General features: G+C 36.2%; 2 protein-coding genes across 5 annotated transcripts in view; one reads left to right on the top strand and one right to left on the bottom strand.

Annotated features, from left to right (window-relative positions):
• Positions 1-18834, top strand: part of LOC112054810 (protein MTSS 2) — a 173065-nt gene that overhangs the window by 103276 nt on the left and 50955 nt on the right. The window lies entirely within an intron of this gene.
• Positions 1972-17035, bottom strand: LOC112054814 (phenoloxidase-activating enzyme). 2 transcript variants are annotated; one of them, XM_024094716.2, is made up of 8 exons: positions 16875-17035; positions 14455-14630; positions 12176-12372; positions 8417-8583; positions 7358-7508; positions 6042-6250; positions 4470-4624; positions 1972-3498 (listed from the first exon to the last, which is right to left on the bottom strand). In XM_024094716.2, exons 1-8 carry the CDS (start codon positions 16939-16941, stop codon positions 3247-3249), a joined length of 1374 nt encoding a protein of 457 aa, XP_023950484.2. In that variant the 5' UTR covers positions 16942-17035; the 3' UTR covers positions 1972-3246. The 2 variants fall into 2 exon arrangements, with proteins under 2 accessions (XP_023950484.2, XP_023950485.2); XM_024094717.2 differs by having other exon boundaries at positions 14482-14630.

The raw sequence follows: 18834 nt of genomic DNA, 5'->3' as shown, positions 1-18834 counted from the left end.
CATGAGGTGTTCAGTTTTACTATATAAGTTTACTAAAGTTCATCATCACCATCATACCAGCCGATACAAAAGGCCTTTGTCCACGGAAGGACATGGGTCTTTTTTAGAGACTTCCAAACATCACGATACTGAGCCGCCTGCATCCAGCGAAACCCTGCGACTCGCTTTAAGTCATCAGTCCAATTGGTGGGGGGTCGACCATCACTGCGCTTTCTAGTATGGGATCGGACCGCAACGCTCATCTCTCACCTTCAGACTCCAACGTCTATCGTCTATTCGAACTATGTGCCCCGTCCATTGCCACTTCAGCTTCGCGATTCGTTGAGCTATATCGGTGGTGAATATATTGATTATAAAAATCGGACAAGTGCGAGTCCGATTTGCCCACCGAGGTTTCCATAGAAATTTTTGAATATTTACTTTACCTCGTTTACGTTATCGTACTTTGTAACGTGTAAAAAACGTAACAAATAAATCCAAAATTCACCATCTTTCGTAACTAAAAAGTGTGAAATAAAATAAATAATTAAAGAAATAAAAAAAGCAAACTGCATAAAATATACAAAACTGAAAAGAAAAAAAAACAAGCTCAGTCTAGAAGTAGAAAGCAATTATTAGAAAACAATTAAATAATGTAGACTGAAATAATTTTATCCAATATTGGTCTTGACTGTTTTTTAATTGTTTTCTACACTTCTGGTCTGAGTTTGTTTTTTCTTTTCAGTTTTGTATATTTTATGCAGAGGCTTTTAATTTCTTTAATTATTTTATTTATTACTACTTGTGAATGACTTGATATTTGGATAACCACATGATAAATTAAAAGGAAAATCATTATAACTAAGTTTTAATTAATTGCTTTTGGTAATCCCCTAATTAACCTTATTTGTTAATATCCTAACCGCAATGTTCGCTTGCGAGTTTTGACGTCATTCCTGTTATTGTTGATTTAGGAACATTTTACCGCAAAATTAAGATCGCTATTTACATAATTTACGGACATTAAAAGTACGAAGTATGTAATTTTCACCTCTCTAGTCCAAAAATGGCGCGTTTGCTGCTTTAAAACAGTGAGCAAAAATGGTGTTTATTCACTTCGTGAGACAAAAATATTTACATTATTTTGTTTTTAGCTTTTGCTACCATATACGAAGGAGTTGTTGTTGTTGTATCGGAACGATTAAGAAGTAAAAGAAAAATTAAATTATTTTATTGCATATATACTGTTTCAGTAATTAACCGAACTTGAAAATAACAGTAAAAACAAAAGAATGTTTTTGTACGGTGTCATACTTTTGTTTTTTTATTAGGTATGACAGATAATAAAGAAAGTTAAAAAAATAGCAGTCTAAACAAAGTAATTGGATTGTCATATTCTAAAAAAAACAAACATAAAATAAATCTCACTGCCGTTACTGCCATTTAAAACTAACTAGCGGATCCGGTCAAGCTTCGCTTTGACTCATTCCTTACCCCTATCCTACCCTACCACTACCCTACCCCTACCCTAGTGTAGTAGCTAATTACTCAAAAATGTCGTGTAGAAAACGAAATGGGTGTGGATTTTCATTCTGCGCCTAAGAAATTAGCCCGCTTTCATCTCGGATTTCATTATCACTAACTTGTAAAGAAAAAAATGCCTTCTCCAGACTGCCCCCTAGTAAGGTACCTACTAATGTAATATAACTCTAACTAATCAACCCCAAAACCATTTCTGAAATCTGCATCAAAATCGGAATACTTAATGGTTTTGGTTTTGCACCAACTAAATTTTACTGCAGCATCCTGGTAGAATGTCATCGTAACACCTATCTAAAAACATACCTAAGCCCATCACTGAAAACCGCATGAAAATAGGACTAGTAGTTTTGTATAAATGTGGAGTATACCAGCACCGTAGTACGTACCGTTATGGTTATACACATATGTTTATGTTGATACGAACGTTCAAAACATTAAATAAAACTAAACTTGTCAAAAATATCTTATATATTTTATTACTATTAATACTTACCTATAGCGTACTTTTTTCGTTACATTTTGACAGTAACATGAATAAATAAATTATTAATTATGCTAATACACAGGTAAGTAAGTATACGAAATGAGATCGTGATTACTTTGTATTTGAGTCGGCCATTTTGTTTTTTGTGTCAGTGTATGAGGAAAATACGGTAGGTACTATTCATTCTAAAATCTCAGTTTCTTAATTTTTAATAGAATTCAATATATATAATTTCACTCATACAAATAATAATATATATTATATGTATAAGTGAATTTTGACAAATTATTTATTTTATTAGAAGAAATTCACTATTTTATTCATCAAATTAATTTTATTATCAAGAAATACCTACACACTTTTATCAAAATGATTTTAATATTTCATTGACCTCTTATAATAAAAGGTCGCACAATCATGTAGAAAATTTCACTTAAATACTGGCCAGATTTGCTTGACAGTTTTAGAATTATTGATAAAGAAAATTATACTTAAAGACCTTCAAATATAGTGCGATATTCAATAATATCACAAATTCAGAGCAAATTCGACCTTTAAAGATTGAGTTTAAGGTTGAATATGCAAATGCTACTACTTGAATTGAGTGCCAAGAAGTTGTGTTTGGCATCATTGAGTGGGGACGTTTTTTGGTCGCTGGTTGTGCATCCACTTTTTAATGGGAGATCGATGCAATATTTAGATATTTTCAGTTACAACTAAGTTTAGATTCTATTGTGTTTTTTTAGTAACTAACGGAGTCGTTCAAGCTTCGCTTTGACTTATGTGCGCTTCTTCCCTACCCTACCCTAAAAAAACTCTTCTTACAAACCATCGTCGTACTTCAAGGAATTTTCTAAAAAGAAGAGTTAACCAAATCGGTTCAGACGTTCTCGAGATTGCGCTTAGCAACACATTTTAGCGACTCATTTTTATATTATACTCGTAGATAACACGAATTCGTTTCACACCGATTTTCGTATACCTAAAATCACTGATAAAGTTTTACGTACTATTACTAAATATACTAAAGCCAAATTCGATGTGGAACGTTTATCAACAAACACAATAAAAATTAATGTAGGAAACGCATGTCATATTTTCATTCTTATTTTTTCATCTTTAAAACAACAATTAAAATTATTAGTTGTTGTTATAAAACTAGCGATTGATACCCTCATTTTTAATCTGTTTGTTGATAAACATTCCTCATCGAGTTTGGCTTTAGTATAGGTACCTAATGTTTATATTTTAGTATTGTCCATGATCCACGGCACGTATTCGATGACTTTGGTGTAAACACTGGGTTTCTCGAGTCCGCACTGCAATAAGCCGAAGCTGACTACGCCAACGACTTCATGGATACTGTCGTTGTCGTACATCAACGGGCCCCCGGAGTCACCCTTGCACGAGTCCTTGTTAGCTTCGCCCCCGGCACAAATCTGACGATCCCATATAAGCGAGCCTTGCAGCGTACGAAAAGCTGTACGACATGTCTGGAAAAGGGAAACACATTTTTTTATTACATTCATTATCAACAAGTATTCGGCTTACTGCTGTGTCTCAGAATGAGAGGGGTTAAGTCCACCACGCAGGCCCAATGCGGATTGGCAGACTTCACACACGCAGAGAATTAAGAAAATTCTCTGGTATGCAGGTTTCCTCACGATGTTTTCTTCATCGTTTGAGACACGTGATATTTTGTTAGATTTTCTTAAATATTTTTAATGAAAAAAGAATAATAATAATAATTCAAACAAAGTTCTATACTACAATTCAATAACTAATACTAACCGGGTCCCCGTTTAAAATTATTTTTTTATGCTAGCCATCCACCATCCAATAAGTCCGCGTGCCTGTGTTAATAATGGGCTTTGTAGAATAAGGTTGTTATTGATTTACGTTAATTATATTCGGTGGCTAATAGCACAAAGTTATTGAATAGGCAAGCTGGTCATTATCATTAACATCTGATATGCGGTCACTCACAGCTCACTATCCCCTCTCCTTTATGAAAGGCGGCCTAGCCCTGTAGTAGGCCGTTAAAAAGGATGATAGTATATATCCTTTTTTGTTGCTCGTGTTAAGAACATAAAATTGAAAACATTAAAAACCCCCGAATGTCTAAAAAAATATTAATTACACTCTCGATCAAGTCTTCAATATTCTCTTTCAGTGCGCTTTGATTTGAGACAGCACTCGAGTATATTTGCAGACATTCGGTTGTCCTTCCCCACTATCACCCCCCACAACTTTTAAATGGCTCAACCGATTTTCGTCAAACATTTCTAAGAACACTCGACCGTAAGTCACCTTTAATACAAAGAAACTAAATTGAAATCGCTTCATCCGTTCGGAAGCTATTATGCCACAGACATACTGACAGACAGATGCACAGACAGACAGACACGTCAAACTTATAACACCCCTCTTTTTCTTCGGGGGTTAAAAATAATCTGACAAATACCTCGTGGGTAACGTATGGAAGGTTGGTGTACATCTTTACATCGCTGGAAGGCTGGATTTCGCTCACAGCTCCCCATCCAGCCACGAAGAATTGAAAGCCCACCGGTGGGGCTTTTGTTATGTCTGACGAAGGCAAGCAGATTGGCCGGATGAAATCTAGAATTAAAAAAAAATACATTGGTCTTTAAAGTTGGTTTACTGACGATAGTTGAACGTGACAATGTCATAAGAAAATACTGATGGAATGGTTGCATTTTTCAAAAGAAAATGTTCATTTTTCTAAAAAACTGTTTAATTATCTTCATAGACCAGAATGTACTTTATTTCTTGTAAAAAAAGTTGGCAATCCTAGAGCGAGGGAACGACGCATGACGTCATCTTTTTTCGAGTTTGCATCTGGCTACATCGAATTATAAGACGTTGTCACGTCAATATACAAATTAGACAATTGAAGATAATTTTGTTTCTTTCAATAAAAATGTTTGCAGGTATACCTACGTCTACAAAGTGACTTAAAGCAATAGTTAGTGAAAGACCAAGATCAAGTTCAAGTTATTGGACGTTCATCTTCATCATCATTATCAACCCATATTCGGCTCACTGCTGAGCTCCAGTCTCCTGTCAGAATTAAGAGGGGTTAGGCCAATAGTCCACCACGCTGGCCCAATGCGGATTGGCAGACTTTACACCTGGTTTCCTTACGATGTTTTTTCTTCACCGTTTTAGACACGTGATATTTAATTTCTTAACACAACTGAAAAGTTGGAAGGTGCATGCCTCGGACCAGATTCGAACCCACACCCTCCGGAATCGGAGGCTGAGGTCATATCCACTGGGCTATTGGACGTTATCTTGGTATAATAACTGTGCTTTACAACTGAAAAACAAATGTGTTGGTAGGAACTAGTGATTGATATACGCTCGAATGCGTCTGAGATGGATTTTCCATCTATTAATACTCGTTTTCTATTAGTATTTCCGATGTGCCTTTGGAATAACCAACTGGTAATTCCAAATATGCGTGCATTTTTGTTTGCGTGTACGGAATATTGTGTATTGTGTACATACTGCTTTGGAAGTTATAGAACAAGTCTGTAAATAGGTACAGGTAAACACTACATTTGAATAATTGTAAATTTTCGCCCGCGACTTCGTACGCGTGAAAATCAATGTAAACTTTCAACACCCATGTCACCCCCTTCTATTAGGGTCAAAAAGTACCCAATGTTTTGCTTCCAGGTCCCAATTTTATTTTATTACAATTATACCAAAATTCATCTTGATCAGTTTAGCCGTTTAGCCGTGAAAAGGTAACAGACAACTTATTTCGTATTTATAATATCAGTATAGATTGATGTTAAGGCTTGTGCAAGGTGTTGGAATGGCGACCCCGCACCGGAAAGCGCAGTGTTGGTGGACCGAAGACATCAAACGGGTTGCCGGGAGCCGCTGGATGCTGGCGGCTCGAGACCGATGTGCTTGGAAGTCCATGAAAGAGGCCCATGTCCAGCAGTGGACGTCCATCGGCTGATAATGATGATGATGATGATGTTAAGACGCTATAAGTTCTTACCATTAAAAGTCACCATTTCTTTAAGTCTAAGCAATGCAATGTCGTTAGCATATTGGACTATCTTCTGTGTGTTGTATTCGGGATGTGGGATGGCCGCCTCTACCGGCACTCTCACGGCGCCGGGAGTGCAGTCCTCACCGCCGCCCTCTACTGGCGTACAGTCGCTTCCGTTGTTTGTGATGTTGTATTCACCGAGGAGAACTGACACCCTGTAACAACAATGCCATTAGAACATTATTTAAAACAACAATATTCTTAAAACAACAATATTATTTAAAACAACAATATTCTTTAAAACAACAATATTATTTAGAACAACAATATTATTTAAAACAACAATATTATTACTGTTGTTAAAACTTTATTTAATTTGCCCGCTTTCATCCAGCGGCTCAAGACTGGTGTTTGGAAGTCTTTACAAGACCCCTTTGTCAAGCTGTCGATGTGCATCGGTTGATATGATGATGATGATTATTGTTTTTTTAACTAAGAGCTATAGCTATAGAGCTAAGAGCTAAGAGCTAAGAGCTAAGAAGTAAGTAGATCTGGCTACGCAAACTAAATTACGTAACGTGCACGTTAAATTGCGTTTTATTTTCTCTCCGCCAAATCTGTCTAAAATACATATAATTTACGCGTTAAACTTTTTGTGTAAATCTTTACGAGGAAAACTCACATTTGATTTTAGCTTGAGAGCAATCTATGAGATTCTAAATCACAGATAAAATCAGATTTAAAGTCATTAGGTGGCGTAATTTTTTTTTTGTATCCGATTTCAGAAAAAAATAAAAATATTTCTTTGCCTGTATGTTCTAGACGTAGTTTTTGTTTCCTGTTAACATTTTTAAATTAATTTAAGTACGTTTCCCGGCATGATTCATAGCGTATACATTTTAAAGGGGGAAAAACAACAGTTCAGTTTAATTAGTAATTATGAGTCCTTTCGTAATATATTGATTACTAGCGAATTCCTATAAAATGTATGACACGTTTTCATGATTCTTTTAGTTAAAATATTGATGCCATAGTCAAGTTTATTGATAGGAATCTTGCAATGTATAATATTATGCAAGTGTTACAGCGCTCTCCTGAATGTTCCCGTCTTTAGTATGTATTCTTTATTTAATTTACATATTTATCGATTATATAATTATTATACAAATGCATATCATTTATTTCGAAAACATTAAATTACTGCCTATTTTAACGACCTACGGCAAGGCTAGGTTTTATGAGAGGGGTTATGGAGTTTAGACCCACCACGCTGCATCAATTGGATGGCAGGCTGTTCTTAATAGGGTGACAATGATACTCACACTCCTCGCGGTTTATTCGATTTATTCAAGACACAGTGCGCTGCAGTCAACACATATTTGTTGCTTATTAACGATCCTCCGCAGAGCTGTTTTCTTGTGTACTCAAGTACAGCCAGCCATGGGTATTGGTCTATAGCGGTCTCGTTGCCACCTGTAAGTGAGAAAATCGCATTTTTTATACGATAAAACGTCACGTGTTTAGCCGCGAAAAGGCAAGAGACAGACTTACTTTTTAGTCATTTATGATATTATTTTCTTTATTTTATTGTTATCGCCGCGTTGCAACGACTTGCGGTACGGACGGCTTCAGTGTGCTTGTGGCGTTCGTGCCGTCCACATCTCTTGTTCTCATCTCAATTCTTTATGGGTTACTTGGGATAGGCGGGGAGAGTGACTTGAGTGGAAAAGGGATTAGATATCTGTCAAAGGCGCCTTTAACCCTACACACAACGTTCACAAGTGCGTGACTTCACTCAAGGTCATTCTCTGCCATTCTAGGGTACTTGCGTGGGTAAGACATAGTCTAGTGGGCGGACGAAACCATGATCTTTTGGTGTGTGTCCGGCCATTTTACCGTGTAACAAGTGGCGTGCGCAAGGTACTTAGCTAGAGTAGGTAAGCACTATACGTACAAATTGCACAATATGTAAAATTCCTTCTCCAATACACGTAAGTAGGTAATGAGACTTCAGCAGGTAGTGCATATATGCATCTATGTTGTGCACGCCACTGCGTGGAACTATTGAAGCTTCAATAATATAGTACGGAAATATCCTTTTTTAAAGTAAGTAATAATTTTACTTTAAGTAAGTAACGAGGACGAGTTAAGAAATTAAATGTCACGTGTCTCAAACAGTGAAGGAAAAACATCGTGAGGAAACCTGCATACCAGAGAATTTTCTTAATTCTATGTGTGAAGTCCGCCAATCCGCATTGTTCCATCGTGGCGAACTATTGGCCTAACCCCTCTCATTCTGAGAGGAGATTCGAGTTCAGCAGTGAGCCGAATATGGGTTGATAATAATGAAGTAACGAGAAATCATTATTTCACACACTTACCAAAAACTTTATTTCCACTGAAGCTCTCTTTGCCACAACATGTGCTTTCGGGTGTCCATGGGAGGCTTGACTGGGAACACGCGCCGTCTCTGGACACCACTTCGGAACTGGGACGGATGTGTGAGTCACAGCATACGTATGCTTGTCCTAATACAGGTCCCTCACATCTGTAAACCGAAACTTTGGACTAACGTTGCGAATCGTGGAACTGTTGAGTTTTTAGTTAATGCTTATTTTTGACGTGACAACGTCTTATAATTCGATGAAGCCCGCTGCACACTCGAAAAAAGATGACGTCATGCGTCGTTCCCTCGCTCTAGGGTTGCCAACTTTTTTTACAAGAAATAAAGTATATTCTGGTCTATGAAGATTATTTAACAGTATTGTAGAAAAACTAACATTTTCTTTTGAAAAATGCAACCATTCCATCAGTATTTTCTTATGACGTTGTCACGTTCAACTATCATCAGTAAACCAACTTTACAGACAACCGATTGTTTTTGCCATTATCAGTCTATTTTAACGGCCCGCTATAGACCCAGGTCGCTTTACCTCACAGTAGGACAGGGGATATGGAATTTGAACCTACCACATTGTTCCAATGCGAGTTAGCGGTGAAAATGTTTTGAATAGTTAACGATCAGTATCAGATGTTAATGATAATAACTATCTTAATGAACGATGCACGGGGTTATATGTTACAGTTCAATGGAAAAACGTTTAGTACTAAGAAACATCATCACCTAGCGTACTGCGCTTTGCTCAACAGATTTTCCTTTCTTATTGTAATTGTAAGTAGCACGAGTTGATGGCCTTCATCTATGCGACATGAACCTTTATAATGTCCTGTTTTTTTTTACATAAATAATTATATGGTGCTTGTATAGTACTAATATTAACTGTATACCTACTATAAAGTAGCGGATTTACTTTTGGTCGAGCGGCCAAATATTAGGGGCCAAAAACTGTTGGAATGAAAAATAACTAAATTTCACAAATTACAGTAATTTCTAATTTTTAACTGACTTCAAAAAAAGGAGGAGGTTTCTTATCACTTTCTTTTTTTTAACTTAAAACAATTTGGATGTATTACTTAAATGTGGGAATCCCTTGTACCTCGGAAAATATCACAAAATCTTTCTATTGATTTTGATAAAAGGTAAAATGTCCATTATAATATAGTGGGTGCTGAGAAAGGGGGAGGATGATACATAGGGCGGCCAAGATTACAAATCCTCCACTGTCTCTATATAGGTACTTTGTATTGTAATAGCGTGAATAACTAAACATATAAATAAATATTGTCTTGTCTTAATGTGTTATTATGGAGTAAAATTTAAACCCATATATTACACACTACAAAGACACTAATCTCAGAACAACTGAAGAGGTTTTTCTCCTGTTGTTGTTGTTATACAACGCACATCTGATAATGTCACGTTTGAATCGGGACTTCTAACTAAACATAGTTGTTAAGCCTAAAGGTAGCATAGCTTAGCGACCACGACTCGCGACCGCGGGCGTACGTATTAATTATATGGAGCACTAACAAACGACGTGGTCTCAGGATTTGTTTAGTTCTCCATATAAATTCATACTAAGCAGTGGGTCGTACGACCCAGTCGCGGTCGCGAGTCTCGGTCGCCAAGAACCGAATGCTACCTTTACGTGCCTATAATTTCACGACACGCTTCCAATCGTAAACACTGTACAAAATAAGAATACTGTATAAGACGAACTCTCTCTTAAAAACTGAAAATGTGTTTTGCAAACCATTTCTAATTTTGGTGTTTAGACAATCTATTTGCACGAATGTGGAACCTAACGTACACGTCACAGTTTCGCTTACTTTAATATATTACAATGCTTATTGAGTATTAGAAGTTGGGTATGAGATTTTTGAATAACTGTAAGCTGTATACCGAATACCTGCTATTGTGTACTCTTAAGTGTCTTGCCGTCTAAGCGCTTTCACAAACGAGTTTAGTTTCAAAGTCGAGGATAAGGCAACGGTAATTTAGCAATACCGTTTGTGTTTTTTTTTTTACTGGTACTTGCACACCCTTCACAAAAAAACCCTACATGAACTTGATTAATGAAGGCTTTCCTTTTTACATTTCAGTAATCGTAATCATAGTAAATTATAAGCTCCCGGTTGACCGTCGCCGTCGCCTGTTTGTTTTTTAAATTACTTACCAAGATATTTTGTGTAATTATAAAACTTATATTGAAATTGTCTGTGTAACATCAACACAGCAGAAACGTGTCATTCATTGTAATATTTAGAGTGATAATGAAAATTTTTATAAAAAAAATACAACCGACTTCAAAACCTAAAAAACGTACCCACTAAACTAAAAAGTGAAAAATAACATCATAATTTGTTCTACTTGCTGATCAGTATGAAGGCGGTGCTTAGCCGGTGTTGTCTTAATTTAAGCCATTTCTGACAGGACCACATGAAACAACACTGTCTGCAAAATCTAAATCTATAAGATATTCTCACATGGCTTGAATTAAGACAACACCGGCTAAGCACCGCCTTCATACTGATCAGCAGGTAGAACAAATTATGATGTTATTTTTCACTTTTTAGTTTAGTGGGTACGTTTTTAGGTTTTGAAGTCGGTTGTATTTTTTTTATAAAAATTTTCATTATCACTCTAAATATTACAATGAATGACACGTTTCTGCTGTGTTGATGTTACACAGACAATATCAATATAAGTTTTATAATTACACAAAATATTATATTTTTAGTGTAAAATTTCATCTCAAACGAATACATCAGACCCCTAATGACAGTCACAACCCATCTTGGTACAAAATTCTCAGCAATACAAATTAATCAAGCCCAAGCACAAGGTAGCTACCGTAAACCGTTAAGGAGTTCCCTTAATTGGTCTTCATCATCAGACCCCTAATAACAGACACAACTCATCTAGGTAGAAAGTTCTCAACAATACGAATTAATCAAGGCCAAACACAAGGTAGTTACTGTTATTCCCTTAATTGTCCTTGGTCTTCATCACCAAACCCCTAAATGACAGTCACAACCTATCTATGTGAAAAGTTCTCATTAATACAAATTAATCAAGCCCAAACACAAGGTAACTGCTGTAAATCGCCGATCAGTTCCCTCGCTGTTTTATGGCTCCATCATCAGATCGATTTTAAACCTTCATGAAATTGTAGTGCTTAAAAGTACTAAATGGAAAAGTATACGAACACACTAGACAGTCATATAATTTTCGAAAGTTCCCCTCAATTTCTCCAGGATTCCATCATCAGATCTTCACATGATGGCAATGGGACCAAATGGGGACTATACCGTTTCAAACAAAAAAAGAATTTTTGAAATCGGTCCAGGCGTCTTTGAGTAATCGGTGTACATACATAAAAAAAAAAAAAAATACCGACTGAATTGAGAACCTCCTCCTTTTTGAAGTCGGTTAATAAAGAGAGGGACGTAATAACATCGAAAGCCGTTTATCATAAAAGTTGTTGATTAACCACAGGCATATGTACATTTAATGATGTTTGCGTTGCTAATGCTCCTTCACTTTTACACACCATCGATATCTACACCTTAGGTACTACTACATGCTAAGCCAAAAACCCTTCTTCCGAAAGTAGAAAGACTGAACCAATCGTCAAATCACCAAAGAAGCTAGCTAGTCATCTAAACATAAGTCCTCGTAGTTCTAACACATAACCTTGTATACAAAAAAGGAAATTTAAATATTGGGGAATATTTACTTAGACCGTGTGAAATAATCCAAACTTTGTGCTGTTTTCGTTGCCAACATCTTTGTTATGTGTGTACAATTTTTCAGTGGTACACACGAACCGAATTTCCCCTCCCGTGTGACACAGGCATCTAGTGGTACTGGAGCTACAGTTGTTGTAGTCGTCGTAGTTGTAGTAGTCGTTGTAGTTGGAGATGGACAACACACCTGTACAAAAGAATATACAAATATGTAGTTTGTTTTACTAATGACTAAGTTTAAAGAACGTGGAGGCAAGAAAAGCTTGATAATAATGTGGTCTTCATCATATACTGGTATTGTTAAATTGATGAGTTTGCATATAGTACGACTTTTAATTCTAATACTGGAATTAATAATCGTACATACCATTCATCTTACTTAAGATTATTAATTCCAGTCAGTAAAATGATATTTCTGTGACAGTTGCACTTGACATTTTACTGGAATTTTGACTGGAATTAATAATCGTATTATAGTTCCTACCCTATACTATGTTTATATATGTACTAGCTGACTCCGCGCGGTTTCACCCGCGTGATTTACTACGGAATACGGAATACGGGGATAAAGGATAATATATAGCATATAGCGTTCCTCGATAAATGGACTATCTAACACTGAAAAAACTTTTCATATCAGACCAGTAGTTCCTGAGATTAGCGCGTTCAATCAAACAAACAAACAAACTCTTTAGCTTTATAATATTAGTATAGATAGTATAGTTACAATACCAGTGTAATGATAAACGATAACATTTGCTAATAGACCTTGACTTTTTACTTATTTTGTGTACCACCGCACACTTAAGTGTATTATTCCTTTTGCGCTGCATTTGCGTCATAATTATTTTTGACAAGTTTCAATTAGGCAATACTTTTTTATCCATAAGAATGGCAGATAAGTCATGACCCGTTTGCAGAGCTTTTTTCGAACTTATAATTTACAAGGTCTGCCTAGTTTTTGGCAAGCTCTAAAACTTCAAGTTCTTGACTGATTTCAACATATAATATATTATTAAATTTAACTTATGATTAAGTATGTTAGTACTTACTCAATCGGGTTTTTTATTTCTTTTTGTTTATTTAGGCGGTGATTTGTATGATGAAGATTCTTAAGTGTCAAGGTTTATCGCAAATGTAAAAACCTGGTAGTGTATATAGTTATATCTAATCGTTAAATGATTTTTATATACATTAGTGGGTTTTGGGAAACGCGTTCTAGTTTTTAAATATTGTGTTATAAGCACGTGAAAATAATTAATAGCAATATTTAATAAGATACACGAAATATAATATGCCAGGTCCAGGGTCCAGGTTAACCTATGGGGCTTGGGATCACGAGGACGACCTCGTGACCCACGAGTTTCCAAATTTTGGGTGGCGCTGTGAAATATGAGCATGTTTTCTTCTAAGAAAATTTCAGTAGAAATTCTCAGCTCGGAGTAAAGAAAGTGATGAGGAAAGAGGTGATGTCACACCCGCGTGCCTTGGAGAGTACGTTAAGATATCGGTCAAGAAGTTGATGTTGTCACACCCGCGTGCCCCGGAGAGCACGTTAAGATATCGGTCTCGGTCACAATCATTGACATCTGGTAGTGAGAGTGATATTAAGAGAGATTATATAATCTAAGACCGCCAACACGCATTGGAGTAGCATGGCGAGCGTTGGTTTTTTACAATTAAATTCAATAAAATATTTTTTAAAGAAACTGTTTCCAAAAATTTGTTAACATAGTTGGAAAAGCCGATGGACGTTGGGGTCCCAAGGTGCTTGAATAGCGACCCCGCACCGGAAAGCGCAGTGTTGGTCGACCCCCTACTAGATGGACCGAGGACATCAAGCTGGTTGCAGGGAGCCGCTGGATGCTGGCGGCCCGAGACCGTGATGTTTGGTAGTATATACCTACAAGAGACAAGAGGCCTATGTCCAGCAGTGGACGTCCATCGGCTGATAACGACTGATGAAGATGATGACATCCGTAACAATAGCTTGGCAACTTCGTTCGCAACGCTCCTGATGTTCCGCGCGGGCTGGGAAACGTGTTGCGATGAACGAAAACCCCACGAGTGATGCTCGTCACTTCCCCGCACTTGCGATTTCTACCCGCGCAGTCTTTCCCCCCGTCGCCCGCATATCATGGGAGTGTTATCAACGAACTTGCCAGACTATATAAGTAAATATATTTTATCAAAATAGAGATTATATAAGTTTTACAAACGTGCACCACCACCAGTAGGTACTAGGAGTATATAGCATTAAGTTAATTACCTTTGGGACGTTTCCCGCCGATCCTACCTTAGGAACTGTTCCTTCCCATCCGCAGTGATATTGTTTTAAAGTTTCCCTTGATTTGGTGATGAGCGGTTTCAGTTGCTCACAATTGTCAAGCGATATGCACTGGCCTTCTTCTTGCATTGGAGTGAAGCAGAGATTTTCGAAGTAATCTAAAGAAATAATTTTAAATTTTGTATCACAAATTAAGTAAACCATGGTCAATAGGTGTTCAAAAAATCTGCCGGTTTATAAAAAAAAACATTTTAGCTAATTGTATGGATATAACATAATATATCGATAGATAATTTCTAAATCACTGTTCCCTTTAATTTCTAAATCACTGTTCTCTTTTTTTCAGTAAGTAAAGTAGGTATGTATCTAATTTTGTTTCTTTGGTGTTATTAAGAATTCAGATAAATGGAGTCACAATTATGTTGAATATCGTTTAACTACAAATAGCAGATGACCCGCGGTTTCACCCGCTTAGTTCTTGTTCCCGTGGAAATATGGGGATGAAATATATAGCCAATTCTATTACATGATAATGTAGCTTTCTATTGGTGAAAGATTTTTTCAAATCGGTCCTGAAGTTTTTACATACAAAATATCAATAATACAAATCTATCCTCTTTATGATATACTAACTATAGATTTTTTGATTGTCGCGTCGTTGCAAGATTAATATTATAAATTAAAGCTCTTGTGGTTGAAAGATTCAAAGCAGTATTAAACCTTCGGACACTAATAATAATTATTTACTAGACTTGCGCTTAATCCATTTATGATTTTAAGCCATTATAATGTGAATCATATTAGCATCACTTGTATGCATCATTAACTAATTATTATTACGTATTTCTAATAACAGTTGATATTACGGGAATTAATTTAATTTGTGCTTTCCAGGTCACGTACGCTAAAGGCTAAAAGATTAATTGCGGATGTTTACAAGAGTTAACTACATACTACTTCTCTGTATTTTAGAAAGTACTATTTTTCTGTACCTACAGTTATTCTGCTATAAGCTAAATCTCCAAAAAGCGCGGGCTTGACTTCGTAAACGCGGACCTTAGAGCCAGCAAACTTAAGAAGTGGGATGATCAAGATGGGGCAAAGTGGGCGAGATTATGCCGGAAAGTGGACCCCACATAGTGAGACCACGATAGGAAGAAGAAGAAGAAGACAATTATTCTGCTACCATACAAAAGATTTACCTAATCTCATTGAAATAGTGAAACAATCCGTTATGATATTGCGTTTTAAATGAAAGTTAGGCAAATGCTGCCGGCCATCGTACAACGTAATGTTAGCAAGTTTCATATTACTTTGAATTTCATCATTATCATTATTATCAGCCGATAGACGACAACTGGAATAGGTCTCTAAGTTCTTCCAAAAATCACGGTCTTTAGACGCCAATATTCTCTTGTTGTCGTCATTCCACCTAGTGACTGCTTTTTCAGCTGCGACGTTGCTATTCCAGCACCGTAGGAACCCAACGTCCATCGGTTTGCTTTGGCAAGTGTTCATAATTCAATTCATAATTCTTTATTTGCAAATTGTTAAATAAAGATCTTGATATAAATGTTGGCATACAATTTGCTACAAAATAGCATGGAAATTTAAAAATAATCTTATAACTAAATTACATTGTCTATAATGCGTAATAAAGCGTCTAACCATTACCCTGTCCTGCCTGTTACCAGGTCAGCTTTGTGACTTGTTGTTGAGCTAATTCTATCAAACATACACAGCCTTCTCATTAGAAGACTGTATGGTCCTCATTAGGTCCATAGTTAGGTAGTTAGACTGCGTTTACTGTCACGAAAAACCGCAATGAAGTGCTAATTTTATATCTTTTAACAAACGTTTTCCTTTGATTTATGATATAGACACAAACAACCAGACATACTTCATTATCTGAACGTTGAAAGTTTGTCAGCAGTAAAATTTGCTATAAACAAAAAAAATCACAAGCGTAGACACACTTTACTTGTACTTATATCTAGTAATCAAATGTTAAGTAATTTATCATGAGCAAGAATTGTTTGTATTCTATCCGCTTCTTATACATGACATTGGGTACAAAGATTAACATAATCCTCATGGTTTAGCAGTGAACCAAAGATCGCAACAATGTCAATTTTTATAATGACCAGTCTGAAGTTGTTTATATGTATGCAAACCTGTATTATGTTTATATTTTTAATTTTGTAACCCTGCTGTGAGAACCCACTTAGCTTTGTTGATCATATCTGCGCGAAAGTTAAGTTCGCACATGCATGCTACATTTCTGTTACACTTCTACGTACTTTCATGCGTAAAAATAGACATTGTTCCCAAATTCATGTCTTATATGATAAGTTTTGATCGAACATCGCGTAAGTTTCATAAAAACAATTAAATAAACCTACCTGCTTGTCCGTTTACGACGCATAACACTGATGACGCCGCGAACACAAGTTTTAATAAAGTATACATTTTTGAAACGTCCGCTGCGTGCGGCGTCTCCGCGTCACTGACTCACTGAGCACTGCCACTGACTGACTGACTGACTTGAAAAACGCTCAGAGCCTGTGTTATGAGCTTTGCAAATTGCAGACTTTAACTGGTTAAAAACACGTTAGGACAAATCCTCATTGAAGACTTTTTTATAAATGAATAATTTTGTGCAATGAAAGTTAAGTTATGTTAAGATAAGTTAATACTGTGTCAAAACATACAGTTGCAATCATTTGTCTTTAGTTAAATATAATAACTATCTTTTCATTTATTACGTAACCACAGGACAAATGCTTTGCAAATATAACATTTTGAGGCAAAAAGTAGTAATAGTTTTGGAATTATTGTAGTAAACTAACTAAATCATCTGTTAGTTGGACATACTCATATTTATGGATTGGATACGAGGACACTCTTATATTTGATTGTTGTTGTTAAATCCATTCCCAGCATATGATTTCCACATAGTTGGAGAAGAAAGGTCATATTTAAAAGATGTGAATGGTATTCTTTTAAATTTTATTATATAATAAGTATTTCTTTTCAATTTATGAGGTACCCATCACAACGCTAGATTTCATGTATTCCAGGGTTTTCAAAACACAAAAGCATGTGTAAATTTTGACTGGCCGTGGCTAGCCTACCGACAAAGACGTACCGCCAAGCGATTTACTATGTGGTGTAAAAACCGAAAGTAGTGTGGATTTCATCCTACTCCGAACAAGTTAGCCCGCTTCCATCTAGATTGTAGTCAAGGGCCAAAGAGAATAAAATTAATAAATAGAAAATAATAATAAATAGCTGTATATAAATTGCAATTCCTAACCAAAGAGGAGATTTTTGGAATCAAATTGGCAAGTGCGACAAAACGTCAATTTCATACGTAAGCGCCTAATATACGGTTTACCATGTTTACATGCTCATGCTACTAATTTCAATCACTATCCTCATTAAATTATGCAAGTATCCACTCAGCTTCAATAATATGTTTAGAATTTGTATTGGGCTCATAACATATTACATTGTCTGTGTTAAAGTTGGTTGCGTTTGTCGCTAGTATGTTGTAGTCCTGTTGTTTGTGGCTCACCATATTATGATACCAATTTTAGGTATATTATTATTATGTATATTTAATTTAAACGTACTGACGCATGTACATATTTTGATTTTAGTTTCTAACGTCATAAATGTACGTAAAAGAAGTCGGTTAACAATGAATAATATCTAGCTTTGGTCTGAATTTCGCTTGCGTGACTCTAAACATCAACAGCAGATTTTTTTTTATTCGGTCAGTAAAGTAAAGTAAGCTACAAATAAGCTAAGCTAAACAAACAAATTGCAGACATAAAAAAAGCGCAACTGGCCAAATAAAGGTCCCTCAGTCAGCATAAAGCTGCAGCTATTTTCATTTCTTATCATCTTTTTTATAATAGAACTGTAGCGAAATGTGACTTGGGTTTTTGAGTCATTATTTTAGAACTTTCGTTAAAGCAAAGGAGATAGTCGTAGTTTCCGTTTAAATGTGGGCGTCCACTTATCTGCATCGTGCGTATTGGACGCATCGCATCAAACGGATTTTTAATTTTCGTTCGTCGTAATCGTTATCAACCCATATTCGACTCACTACTGAGCTTGAGTCTCCTGTCAGAATGAGAGGGGTCAGGCCAGTAGTCCACCCCGCTGGCCCAATGCGGATTGACAGACTTCACACACGCAGAGAATTAAGAAAATTCTCTGGTATGCAGGTTTCCTCACGATGTTTTCCTTTACCGTTTGAGAGTGATATTTAATTTCTAAAAATGCACATAACTGAAAAGTTGGAGGTGCATGCCCCGGACCGGATTCGAACCCACACCCTCCGGAATCGGAGGC

Source organism: Bicyclus anynana, chromosome 2, assembly GCF_947172395.1.
Source record: "Bicyclus anynana chromosome 2, ilBicAnyn1.1, whole genome shotgun sequence".
Taxonomy (NCBI): domain Eukaryota; kingdom Metazoa; phylum Arthropoda; class Insecta; order Lepidoptera; family Nymphalidae; genus Bicyclus; species Bicyclus anynana.
This window is presented reverse-complemented; position numbering and strand designations above follow the sequence as displayed.

Coding starts and splice junctions, on each gene's coding strand:
- LOC112054814 (XM_024094716.2), bottom strand. CDS start 16,941: ATGTATACTTTATTAAAACTTGTGTTCGCGGCGTCATCAGTGTTATGC. Junction 8,584..12,175: donor GATTATTTCACACGGTCTAA/GTAAATATTCCC, acceptor TTCGGTTTACAG/ATGTGAGGGACCTGTATTAG. Junction 7,509..8,416: donor CAGTGGAAATAAAGTTTTTG/GTAAGTGTGTGA, acceptor TCTCACTTACAG/GTGGCAACGAGACCGCTATA.